Raw genomic sequence first — 12,955 nt, 5'->3', positions numbered from 1 at the left:
CCATAGTCAAACAAAAAACATGAGCTGTAATTTTTTTCTGGTCTCGCTGGGCCTTTCTTGAAATTTTCCCAAAAATAATCAGTCTTACACTGATACTGGAACTGGGCAATTCCTTAGATTTTCCTCTTAAAAATAAGGAACCAAGTATGAACTGCCAGAGGTTGTCTTTACATGCAATATATGCTGCTGTTTGCTCCCTTTGCTGTCAACAAACATATTCCTCTGCAGGCTGGTTTTGGTAAAAGTTGGGAGGCTTTCACTGAGTGGAGCCGAAGTTCTTTTTCCCTTGCTTTTGTCCAGCCCAGGAAGCTTTCTTTTGAAGCATGTGTGGGGACCCACACTGATGGAAAACATTGTATTTTCCAAAGCAGTTCTGTGAGTGTCCCTACACTGAATGAAGAAAGAACTCAGTGCCAAAAGGTTCCCTTCTCTTGGAGAGCCCAGTTCCTGGGAATGGTCAAAATGTAACATTAAGAGATCTTGTCCAGATTGACAAGAGGCAGGACAGTGTTTGTAGGAATAACTTGCCCCTGCTTTTGTTCTCTTATTTGAAGGAATATACAGGGATTTTTTTTTCTGGAGATGACAGTAAAGCATTGTTGGATAGGACAGTAAGGGCACTAATGAAGATTTTTAAGTGCCTCACAAAAACAATTGCTGGAGTAAATTTGGAGTCAATTTTAGTAGGCAGCTGTAGTTTTCTGCCTCTAATGAACATTTCTTAGGTATTTAAGGAGAAAGTATGACGTCCTTCAAATGAAAGAGTTCTCTGAAGTTGTTTTGTGAGAACAAAGAATGTACAAGAAGTTTTTTAATCAGTTACTGAATATTCTAAATGCTTACTATGAAAGACCAGTAACCCTTATATGGGGGGACGGGATTTTGAGAAGGCAGCTGAGTCCCTCAGTCTCTCATGTCCACCTGACAAAGTCATGTCAACCTGACAAAGACACAGCTGCTGATCCTGCCTTGGGATGTTTGCTGTGGGCACTTCATCCACTCCAGCTTGGGTCCCATTTTGGGGGTGTGTGCCCTCCTCATTTTGGAATTTCTGGTTGGAGCTAATTTATTTGGTCAGCCTTCAGCTCAGAGCCAGCCTGTAAATTGGGCTGTGCAGTGCCCTCCTTTGTGCCCTGCTCTGGCCAGGCTGTGCTGGGCTCACAGAGAAGATCCCTGTGCCAGGGCCAGCTCTGAGCCCAGCCTGGCCTGACCCTGCTGGGACAGCCCTGGTTCAGGTGAGCAGCAGTGTGGTGTTCCAGCAGAGCCAGGCACGGGTTCAGTTGTGGAGAAACACAGTTTGTGCTGTCAGTGAGGGGGCTCGAGGGCAGATTGGAGCAGGACCCGTTAACAGGCCCCTGTGTTCCTCCCCAGAATCACCACGACAGCTGCCTGCATGATGGACCTGCGCAGATACCCCCTGGACGAGCAGAACTGCACGCTGGAGATCGAGAGCTGTGAGTACTTCTGCAAATCCTCCTTAGGCGGGGCCGCTGCTTCGCAGGCTTTAGTTCTGTCGGGTTGGGATTTTGGAGGGTTTGTCGGGGTTTTTTTAACATGCTACTGACCCAGTTGTCTTCCTGTCTGATGACATTTAGATCCTTGTAAACACATGAGAAAAAAATAGCTTTCCAGATGGATTAGTAATTTGTGGCACCGGGATTAGCAAAAGTTATTCTGTGTTTTGATGGACAATTTACAGCTTTAAAAGTCTCATTCAAGTGCCTTGTTGGAGTTCATGTGAGGAGCACAAGGATTATTATCAGTTCTTTATCCTCCTTTACTGCTGAACTGTGTGGCAGCTTGTTTCCATTTATAAATGAAGGCGAGAGGTTACAACTGTCCTTGAAATAGGGGGTTTATGGTTTTTTTTTTCCCCTAACCACTGTGCTGTAGTTAAACTTTGAACACATGTAAGACAGTTTGTTTATATACACTGACTTAATGGCTGGCATTTTATTGAGCTTTCTGTGTAGATAAAATTTGTGAATTAAAACCTCTCTTTTCTCCAAAAACCTTTAGGGAAATCTATCAGAGCAAACCCAATTCATGATCCCTTTTATAAAGACAGTATTGCAAGTGTGTTTCTTGACACTCTAAGATCATTATCAGCACTCTGAAGATTAATGTCACACTCTAAGATACAGTAGGCAAGTATGTGTATTTTTTAAAGTAACTTCTGTGTTATGAACTATTATGTGGGTTTTCTGTGTGCACTGAAGTACAAAATAATAATAATTTGTGCTGCAGTGGGTAAGACTTGGTACAGCTGAACTTCTTTCTCCTATTCCAGAGAGCATTTAAGAACATGCTTTACATTTGTGTCCAGGTTCCATTCATTGCAATTCACTGTAATTTCCAGGTAAGTTAAAACCCTTGTGACACTGTTGTGTGAAATACTTTACACAGTGAAGTGAAGGGAGTGAGACTGTCAGTAAAGCTCACCCCTTGTGTGTGGTGACATTCACAACAGCAAATGGGATGATGGAGTTTGCTCTTTTAAGATTAGATCAAATCTTAGTTGTTTGGGGGGTTTTTGTAGTTCATTATAGAATTTGCATTGGTAATTGATTCCGAATTTCATACCTACAGCGAATCACTACACTACCAGTCTGTTAGGCTGATTATAATGTGCAAGGAACTACTGGCATAATGGTATTCAGGTTTACAGAGATTTTTATTGAGAATGTTTTTGCTGTGACAGTGTCCTTTAATTGTTGTTGTAGCAAAGACCTGGAGTTTTTCTCTTTTCCAGTTAAGTGTGTAAGGTAGGAGGATGGAGAGTCAGAGGACATCCTTTCTCTCTCTTTCCAGCACTGTTGAAATGGTCAGCAAGGTGTTGCCATCTCCCTGCACTGCTGAGATGACTGAATCTTTGTGAGATTCACAATCTAGATATCCCCTGCCTCTCACCCTTCCAGGACCCACCCTGGGAAATATTCCCAGGAAATATCTGCTGGGTCTGTTCTTATGCAAAACTGAAAATGAAATTGTCTCTGCTTTTCAATGAGAGCACTTGTTCTGATTCAGACTTAGAACGTGGGACTTGTAGGTTGAAATTTTCCTTTCATCTGATTTGGAGTAGCCAGATCAGTTTGAAGCCAGATCAGTTATCTTTCAAGAAGCAATCCAAGGGAAAACCTGGTGTTTAATAGGATTGTCTGGAAAAAGCAGGAAGAGCAGAGCTGGAGGAGTATCTTTGCTCCCAGCAGCAGTGCAGCCCAGTATCAGACACCTTCCAATCAGATCATTTGGAAGCTCATCAGCAGGAGGAACACGAGTCATCTCTGTGTGCTCAGGGAGACTTCACAACTACATTTAAGGTGCTGCAAGGAAATGACAGCAGCCTTTGGCTGGAGCCTGGAGAGCTTTGGAGGTGGCAGCTCTGACCATGGATCAGAGCTGGAACTGAGGGGCACATGGGACAACTCCAGGAGCTGACTGGGCAAGGCTTCCTGGCAAATGTACTCGATACCAGGCAAGAAACTGTGCTGATCCCAGGGCTGGGTGTTCAGCGAAGGAGATGCCATGGGAACATGGCACTTCCACAGAAGTGGGAAGGGAAACACGTGACTTTTGGGCTACTGATGGTTCCTTTTTTTTATTTTTTTCTTTCTTTTTATCAAACCTGGGCTGTATCCTGTGTCTCTTCAGCTGAGTGTGTTTGGCATCATGGCCCTTGTGGGAAGGATGTTCCTCTGTCAGTAGGAGCTGCTGTTATCCAAGTGCCCCTTTTCTGTCTTGTTCATCATCAGTGTTTGGATGTCCTAATGGGAGTTCTGTGACAATTCAGCACTGAGGGTGGGAAGGGGCATAGATTGTTTAGCAAACAGTGGTGAATTCTGGCTCTGTAGCCACATTGTCCATTTTGGCAACGTGAGCTTTTAGTGTGGCTTCCTTGGGACAGATCCTTTGTTCTTTATTTGTCCCCAGTAATTTCATCTCAAGTATGTTGAGAAGAGGCATAATGCACAGTGGCAGTGAACAGGAAATCCTTGACTCCTCTTCAGTGTGCAGATAGGATGATTCAGTAAGAGCTAAAATAATCCCCAGTGGTAGGTGACTCTGCTCGGTAGTTGAAGAGAGGAAGGAAATTCAGCCCATCAGTGCACAGAACCAAGGTGGGTTGTGTACAAGTGAACCAGTGTTGGGAAGGTTTTGGGAACACACACACAGCCCCAGCTGGGGGCTTTGGTCAGGCTTTCAGGCTGGAAATCAAGAAATCCAGAATATATCACCCTGCAGGCAGGCAAGAGGGAAGTGTTTGCTGATTTTCATTCTGTCTCAGTACATCCCTGGGAGCTCTCAGAGCACAAACAAGGTGATGCACTGTTTGCAAATGAGGAGAGAATTCCACAGGAGCTCTGCAACACACTCAGCCTTTGAAGCAACCTGGAGTTAAATTTAAAAGGGAGTCCAATATAGGAATATCTAAGCTCTGCTTACCAGCCCTGGACCATTTAAGCAATATAGGCTGAAGTGCCTTTTTTTTCCTTTTTTATCATTCCACAGTTGAATATGGAGAATATATGGAATCATAAAGATACAGAAACAAAACACATGGTTTTAAAACTTCTAATGCATTTTGCCTATTATAGCCAGTCTGAACTAGAGTACATTTGTTCTTATTATGGATGACCCTGCCTTTTATCAAAAGATTATTGGAAACAAAAAGGGCCCAGTTCAAAGAGTCCATATTCAGAAAGAACCAAATTCATTTGCTAAGGTTTGAGGAAAAAATGACATGTCCAGGAAGGTGTTTCTGATGCTGCAGAAAGGTGTCTTCCAAAAGAAAAAGAATATATTTGTAGCAGAAACTCTGATAATCTTATATGCAAGAAATCATGTGGATGTGTTGAAGGCTGATGGGTTGGCACTTTACAGACTGTTTTGAAAAGGTATGAATTTTAGAAAGTAAATTCACTTTTTATTTAGGAACTGTGTTATAACATCTCATACTTTAGGCAAATGTTTTTCTGTAGGTCTGGTATCCTTTTGAATACTTTGTAACTGGTGACTTCTTTAAGAAAAAGAAATATTTGTAAGTGCTGTTGGAAGAGACATCTGAGATATTGTTACATATCTTAGGTCTGTGTAGTGTGCGATGGGAGACTGTAGTTTATTTTTGTTATGTTCCTTGCAGTGCACATATGGTTTGGTTCTTCTTTTAAAAATATTTTTTTACGCCACTGTGAGTGATGGAAGTGGCACTGAGAGCTCACAATGCCTTCTTCTCCATGGTATCGTGTTCCTTAAGCACTCTATTGCCTTTCTCAAAATGAAATAATTTCTTCAACATGCTCCAGCTCTTATGAAATAGGAATATTGATCAGGTGCTGGAATCACTTGACCTCAGGTCTTTTGCTTCAGAAGACAATGTAAACTGTGATTATCTTGTAGTGATCACACACCTGTGAAGAGAATTCAAATATGTTCCTACAGTCATTTTATTTCCTAAGATAGGAAATGGTTTTTTAAGATGCTTTTTTCCCCCCAGCATCTGTCTCACTGTTTTAAAGGAAATAAATTAGTTTTCCTTTTGAGAATGCAAAACATAGTTGATTTACATTTTGCTCGCTGATCAGATTATAGTCTGTTCCTGATGTCTTTTGGGTATAAAGAAGCAAAAAGTACTCAGTTGAGAAACCCATGAAGATGTAGCTAATGGCCAAACCCCCTTTATGTTATGGCTCTTCCCCAAGGAAATAGTTTCAAAATGTTGAGCTTTTTATCTTAAAAAATAGTTTATTAACTATTTACCCATAATTTTAAAGCCCAAGACAAGCATCTGTCTGGAAACATTAGATTTTAGAATTTAAAAATTAAGCACTCCTATATATGGCTTCAGATGCTCTTTTACTCATCAGGATGTTTCAGCAAGGAGAAGTAGATTTCTTGGATAACTATAATTGTTCATCAAATTAGAGTACATACATTAAGAAATGACTTTTTTTTATGATGAGTGTGCAAAACCTGTAGGAACAGGAAGGCAGTTTTGAGTCTGTTGTCAGTCTGTGATTTGCACTTGGCCACTGAAACCAGCAGCTCCAACAGTTCTGCTAATGCTGAATTCATTCGGGGGGAAGGACAAGAAAACGAACATTTGAGTTGTCGTAAAACTGTGGATTCAGCTGAGTTTGACCAGCAGCTGTGGCCTGTTCACAAACCAGCAGTGCCCAGACTGGGCTCAGGATGAGCCTCTGGCACATCCCTCCCAGCAGGTACAGGGAGGAGTCACAGTGCTCGGGGGGCTCTGCTCTGAAGGGAGCTCAGTTTGCAGACTTGCAGGGTGCTCTGGACTCGGGTTGCTGTCCCTGATACTGCTCCATTTGGTCCAAGTTTCCAGAATAAGAATTGGAGCTTCATCTCTGAAACGTGAGCTGAACCCTCCTCAGGGGCCTCTGTTCCAGAGAGGAATCTTTGTTCTCCATTGGGGTGGAGTTTTTTGTTTGAGTGATCTAGTTTTGTTTTTCCCAAACTGCAAGTTTTCTTCTTCCTACTGGTGCTCAAATACAACATACTGTATTTTCAGTCATGAACAGGAAAACAGTTTCATTGGTTTTGTTTCAGCAAGTAGAAGCCAGAGGGAATAATAAAATAATCTTTTGCTTTGATTATGACATTAGATATGGGTTAAAGAAGGGTTGACTTTTCAAGTAGACAAGCCTGGAAAACATTTTACTTTGGTGGAATAACACAATAGAAATTGAATTAGTGGAAGCATTGGCAAAGTTAAAAATTATAATCTTTTCATTGCTTTGATCAATATATTGTGCATTTCTAATGATGAGAGCTTTGGTTCAGTTGCTCAGTGATATTTGGTACTGGCAGTTCACACTGATCAAATTCCACCTGTGTTTAGAAAATACAAGCTACTTTCTGTTATTGGATACCTCCCATTTTGTTATGTCTATATGTTGATTTCAGAGTTAGTGTTGCTTATGACAATAGTAAGTAATTTTTAAAGAGTTCAGCCTTAGTATTATCAAACTTCTGGTAGTGCTGGGGAATTATCCCCTGGCTAATTCTTGTGTACGTCTAACACCACTATAATTGATGTGAGAAAGTGCCATTGCAAATTGGCTGGGACATGGCATTGGTGGGCCAGTTTACACAAGAAAACTGTTCTAGTTTTAGAAATATTTCTGATACATATGCCACTCAGAGTATTCAGTATGGATCTGACACACTGTCCAAAATTATTTGGATGGAAATCCAAGAGATCTTTTATGTATGAAAAATTGTCACTCTCAGATAAACTTTCTCATGATATACATTTGTTCTGAGTAAAAATGAAACACCAATAATACTGTTACTACTCTTAAGTAGCCTCCAAAATATACTTTGTGGATTAACAAAGGAAGGGATGTCTAAGTGGTTGAGAGAAATCATAAAGATTATAGTCTTTATCATTTATGTTGTATTTATAAAAGAGTTGGGGGTTGGTTTTGCCCCTTTTTTTCTTATATAATAATTTAGGTGTGTTGTTTTCAGTGTTGCTTTTTATGTGGGGAAAGAGAAGTCACTCAGTAGATGAATATGTGCTTACATTTCAAGGTATATTCAGGAATGATTCAGGATGGAAGGGACCTCAGGAGGTCTCTAATCAGCTCAGAACGTGGCCAGCTCTGGGGTCACACCAAGTCACTCAGAGCTTTGGCCACTCTGGTCTAGAAAACCTCCAGGGATGGAGGGTGTGAAACATCTGGAGGCTCCAGTGCCTGACCCTCCTGAGGGTGAAGAAGTGGAATTGCACTTGTGGAAAGGGCCACGTTGTGTGTGTGGTTTCCACTGTCCTGACCTGCTGCCTCTGCCCCAGAAGAGGTATGTGCTGGTACTAATCTGAAAGAGTCCAAGTGCTGTGCAACCTGGGCTGTAAAATGTAAGTTATGAGTCCTGGAAGCGAATGACAATATCCTGAGAATGCTGTGAATAAATCACTACATTGTGCAAGCAGTGCTGTTTGACAGAGGCAATTTTGGGCTGGAGTTAAGCTCTCTGGTTTTCCTTGCAGGTGTGGTCTCGTGTGTGTGCTCTGTTCCATCTCTCCTCGTTCATACACAGGTCCTGTTCCCACCACACCCACTGAAGTGTCTCTGAATACTTTGTCATTCTCAGTCACTTATTAAGGTTTTAAAAGTCTCAAAATAAGGGTTCTTTCCCCCTGGGTAATGATTTCAGAATTTTCATTATGATGTTTGTCTCAGTAACATGTTTCTTATTATACACATTTTAAAGGCAATTCCTTCTATTCTGTGACTGCACAACGTACCAGTTGTCTTTCTTGTGTATGGAACACAGATATGAATATCATGTTTACAGGAATATATTGGAAATACATTTGTTTAGGCAACAGCTTTGGAACTTGTGCTATGTCATATTCCTGCTCTCCAGCTGCAGAGCAACCACTGCTTGCATTTGCCATCGTTCAGGTTGTACCATCCTGGGACTGATGTGTTCCTGCAGCCAGAGTTCCATTTGTTCCCTGAGCCCAGGCAAGAATCTCACATGGAGACAGGGGAACAGAACACAGCAAACAAGGAGCTGATGGCAGTCAGTGCTCAGCTCTGTGTCTGGAACAAGCCTTTCCACTCTGACACTGTGTTGGTGCTGTGCTCCAGAGGACTGGGCAGCCTTGAAATAACACCTTGGAACAATTCTGGTCTGGGATGGAATCAAGTACTGAATGAATCCAGGCACTTCACTGATGTGTCAGAGATGACTATTTGAGTATTTGGTGGGTTCTGCATAACCTCACACAACAATTTCCTGGTAAAATCCCCACTTTCAGCTGGTTTTCCTGAACAGTTAATTGACAGTTAATGAGAAGTGAGTTTTTGTTCAACAGCAGACACAGCTTTAGTCAAGGCAGACACCTCTTGTGGGCTGCTGTGGGAACCAGTTTCATAGAAGCAAATCAGGCACCTGAATGTCCTGAGGGAGCTCAGCTGTGAACTCAGCACACTCTCCAAGGGAACAGGAGTCTGTTGGTGCCCAGATCCTGCAGCACTTGGGGCTCCTCAGCACGTGCTTCTGGAGGGCTGGTGTTACACAGGACCAGGATGTGGCACTGGCAGCCTGAGCCATCCTGAAGTGCTGGTAAGGAACAGTTTTGCTTGTGAATTATGTTTTATTCCTTTGGATTTTTTTTTTGTGTCTGGACCTTTGTAACCTGTTCCTAAACACAATGTATCACTGTTTTGGGGGGATTCTTCTTTTTCTTTTTACTGTGGTCCCTCTCTATCTTCTTTTCTTTGCAGAGCAAAAATGAGTGATGTAAACAGTGACATTGGTGACTTCTGTTGTGTCAGAATTACTGTGCCAGGGATGGGATCCATGGCAAGGACCTTTTCATTCTCCACATGCAGTTAACAGGAATGTGCAGGGGAGCATCAAAGTGCTGCAAGTGCACTGTGTTTATGCTGTAAGTCACATTTGTTGCTGTAGCAGGTGGTGGTGGCACTGCACACGTGTAGTAACTAGAGGATTATTTTCCTTTCAGGTTTCAACAACAACTTTCTGCAAGTCTTGAAGGATCAACAGTGTTAGAGGTAAATGCACGATATTTTTCTCTGATAAAACCAACATCAGAGTCTGTTCTCTTGCTCTCCAAGAAGAATTATCTTTTCACTATCTCTATTTTTATTCATTTATGGGAAGATGGTGTTAAAGAAGTGGGTTTAACATTTTTCCATGATGGCAGAAAAACTTCTATCTCACTATGTCTAAAATATACATTTTACCCTATGGGGTGCTGTGTACATCAGAGCCTTCTCAGATTTTCCCTTTTCCCATCCTTATTTTCCCCTTCCTTATTTTCCCCCTTTTCCCCCTATTTCCCTCTTTTCACCCCTTTTTCCTTTTTTTTTCCCTTTCAATGACTCCTCATGTACTGGTGATACTACTGTGGAATTTATTGTATAGCATTGGGAAACTTGCTTTCATTGTAAAATTACAAGGTGTCTGCTAAATATGGTAGCATTCTTAAAAAAATAAAATGGTGCTATTAATGTTGTATCTGTGTGTTTCATTATGAGTGTAAAGGAATTCTGAACACAGCAAAACATGGGAAATTTTAGAAATCTGAGAGAAGATGACTGGGAGATCAAAATGCCTGTCAGTGTTTTAATTTTTCTATTTTCACATACAAAATTATATATTTAAAAATATCATACTTTTAAAAAAGCCCTTTATTTTGAATGGGGATCTTGAAAGTGATACAAATGTAAGTAGCATTTGTACTGTGCCTGTTTCTGTTGATTTGTGCTGCTGAGTGAGGCATGAACAGACTTCCAGTCACGTTTTTTTGAAGATAAGTCTTTTTGTAAGTGAACAGTGAGCTCCTATTTGCACATATTTACATATGTACTAGCTCTTACTTGGCCTTGAAACTGTACTCAGGGAGACTTTGTTCTGTGGCTGGATGCCAACTTGCTTTTGATTTTAAGGAATTTAATAAAAGATATTTGATAAATGAGGTCGATATACCTGTTACAAATGGTATGGCTGTAGTTTTGCAGAAATCAAATTGTAAAAGCAGTGATGTAATTATCATTTAAGGATGATTTTTGTAGTGTTAATGGCCGTATGTGGACAGGCATCTTCACATGTTTTCCTGCTTTTTAAATTGGTTTGCTTTCACAGGGAGCTCTCCAGGACAATTAAAACTTGAGTTTGGGTCTTGTGAACAACTCCTGCCCAGTGTGGTGTTGGTGGTCAGACAGAATCAACCATGGTCTTGCTTTTGATCATTCTTCACTGGATAAACTCACTGGTTTACAGATAGAATAGTAATGAAGATGATGCAGAAAAGTAGTCAGTTAAATACAGTAAAATGTTCCTTAGCTGATTTTTTAAACAAGTGCTTTCTTGTATTGCTGTACCTGTGAATACTACTCCATAAAGCAATGCTGTATTCTAAGCAGCTTTTCTGGGTTTTCTGCTTCATGAGGAGTGCAGCCCTTTTTTTTCTGGGTATAAAATGTGCAGTTGGAAGATGAGCTTTTCTGCCAGGGCTGGTGCAGGTTCCCTGCTGGAGCATCAGCCAGCACCTGCCCTGAGCCAGGCTCCTCTGGCCACTGCTGTACCTTTGGTTCTTGGCACAGGGAAGTGTTCTTGTGAGTGATCCTGTGGTGTTACCGTGGCTCTGGAGATGAGGAAGGTGTCGGGTTCTACAGGAACAAAGACATTTTTTGGTATCACTTGCTGTTACTAGAGAAATCCCGTGGTTTGGAATGCAGCATGTTTTCCTTAAACACAGGGATTTAGACAACCTAGAGCAGCTGCTTGTTCTGTGTGCTTTTGTTTTTGAATTTGTTTTGTTTCTAAATCCTTTTTTCCTTCAGGGATTTGGATGATTGTGGCAAGTATTTTAGCCAGAAGGTAGAACAAAGCTCACTAGGGATGCTCCAGCTGGGACTGAAAATATGCCATTGTTGGTTCCACATGTTCATGAGCCAACACATGAGGCCACTTGACCAGCCAAAAATGAACTCAGTCTGTTAAGAAGGAGGTAATACCTTGTATCGAAGGCCTCTCATTCTGTTGTTATAAATATATCTCCAAATTTGCTTGTGAATATTGGCTATTCCGAGAGCGTGTGACCTTCGAAGGAGTAAGCTCAGCTCTCAGCTCGAGCACTGTCATCCCTAGTGAGCTGTTCAGAATAGATTACAAACTGCTTCCAAAGGAAGGATGAATGTAAGCCCTAAATAATTATGAGAATGATGACTAGGCAAGCCTTTTAGTTAGATCGTTCCTTATCTAAATTGTTTTTCCAATCATGATAAAAATATCAAAGTGTGCTGTAAAAATATCTGAGCAAAATATCAGAATCAGTTGCACAGAGGAAGATAATTAGCAGATAGTGTACATCTGTTCTTACAAACTCAAAGAAGGGCAGATGAGCTGATGTGGAGCTCTGTGTGCTTTAACCTGGACTATTTTGAGCCCCTTGGCTGTCTCAGGATCTGTCCCTGCATTGCAGCTGTCTGCAGCAGGATGGATCTGTCGGGAAGTTGCTGTTGTTTCCTACAGTGCATGTAGAACTTCACAGTTCTGACTTGGCCTGTTGGGAACAGCTGAAGTCAGTGTGGTTTCCTGGTTGATGGGGCTGAGAGAGGTGCAGAGTCCTCATCTTTGAAAATCTGAGCAAATAAACATTGAGTGAGAGCCGTCACAGGCTCAAGGATGTTCTCACCTGAAGACGTCCTTGTTGCACGGGACACATGCTCAGAGGGGGTGTCCCCTCTTTGGGGCTCGGGGTTGCTGCTCTCCCAGTGCCTGGCATGGCTGAGGTGTGGTGATCCAGAGCTGGCTGGATTTGTATTCCAGAGCCTTGGATGGGAATGGGAACGTGCCATCAGTGTAAGGGCTGTTCCCACAGAGCTGCTGTCACCCCTGTGGCAGGGGGGCTCAGTGACCCTTCCTGCCCACAGGGACACTTGGGCACTCCCTTCCTGATGGCTGCTCTTGGATGGCAGAGTGTGTGACTGGTCTGCTCCAGTGACCATCTGGACAAGGGCTGTGGGGCTTTGTGTTTCCTCATGGGGATCCTTCTCCTGTCACTGTCTGAGCACTCCCCCCAGTTTGGCACCAGTGCCTCGATGTTCAGAGCAGGAAATCCCTCCTGACAGTTCTAAATCCCTCAACACAGCCCAGTTCAACAATACAGCATTACAACTGAGGGAAGAAATGCAAAAATAAATACTAATTTTTAAAACTGGTTTTATTATATTTCAATCTGTTTTTCAGAATAAATGTAACAGTTTAGTTGAACATGTTTAAATATAATTGAAGTTCTCTTTATTTGCAACAGTTTTTGATGAGGAAATTATTGGGTGTTATTTACTGAGTGTCTGCAGCTGAGTTACATCTTGTTGCATTTTAAGTTGCTCAAGCTGGTGCAAAAAGACCTTGGGGATGAGTATGATCAGATAGATATCCCAGAACTTTCTGT

The 12,955-nt window shown here is 41.8% G+C and overlaps 1 protein-coding gene across 4 annotated transcripts in view; it reads left to right on the top strand.

Annotated features, from left to right (window-relative positions):
- GABRB2 (gamma-aminobutyric acid type A receptor subunit beta2) overlaps positions 1-12,955 on the top strand; it is a 126,682-nt gene that overhangs the window by 65,288 nt on the left and 48,439 nt on the right. For all 4 annotated transcript variants that reach the window (XM_032702825.1, XM_032702826.1, XM_032702823.1 and 1 more), the window contains one exon: positions 1,372-1,454. In XM_032702825.1, the coding sequence (XP_032558716.1) occupies positions 1,372-1,454 (83 nt within the window). The remainder of the gene's footprint in view (positions 1-1,371; positions 1,455-12,955) is intronic.

Source organism: Chiroxiphia lanceolata, chromosome 15 (genome assembly GCF_009829145.1).
Source record: "Chiroxiphia lanceolata isolate bChiLan1 chromosome 15, bChiLan1.pri, whole genome shotgun sequence".
In the NCBI taxonomy this organism is placed as follows: domain Eukaryota; kingdom Metazoa; phylum Chordata; class Aves; order Passeriformes; family Pipridae; genus Chiroxiphia; species Chiroxiphia lanceolata.
Note: the sequence above shows the minus strand (reverse complement) of the source record. Positions and strands in the feature narration are given on the sequence as shown.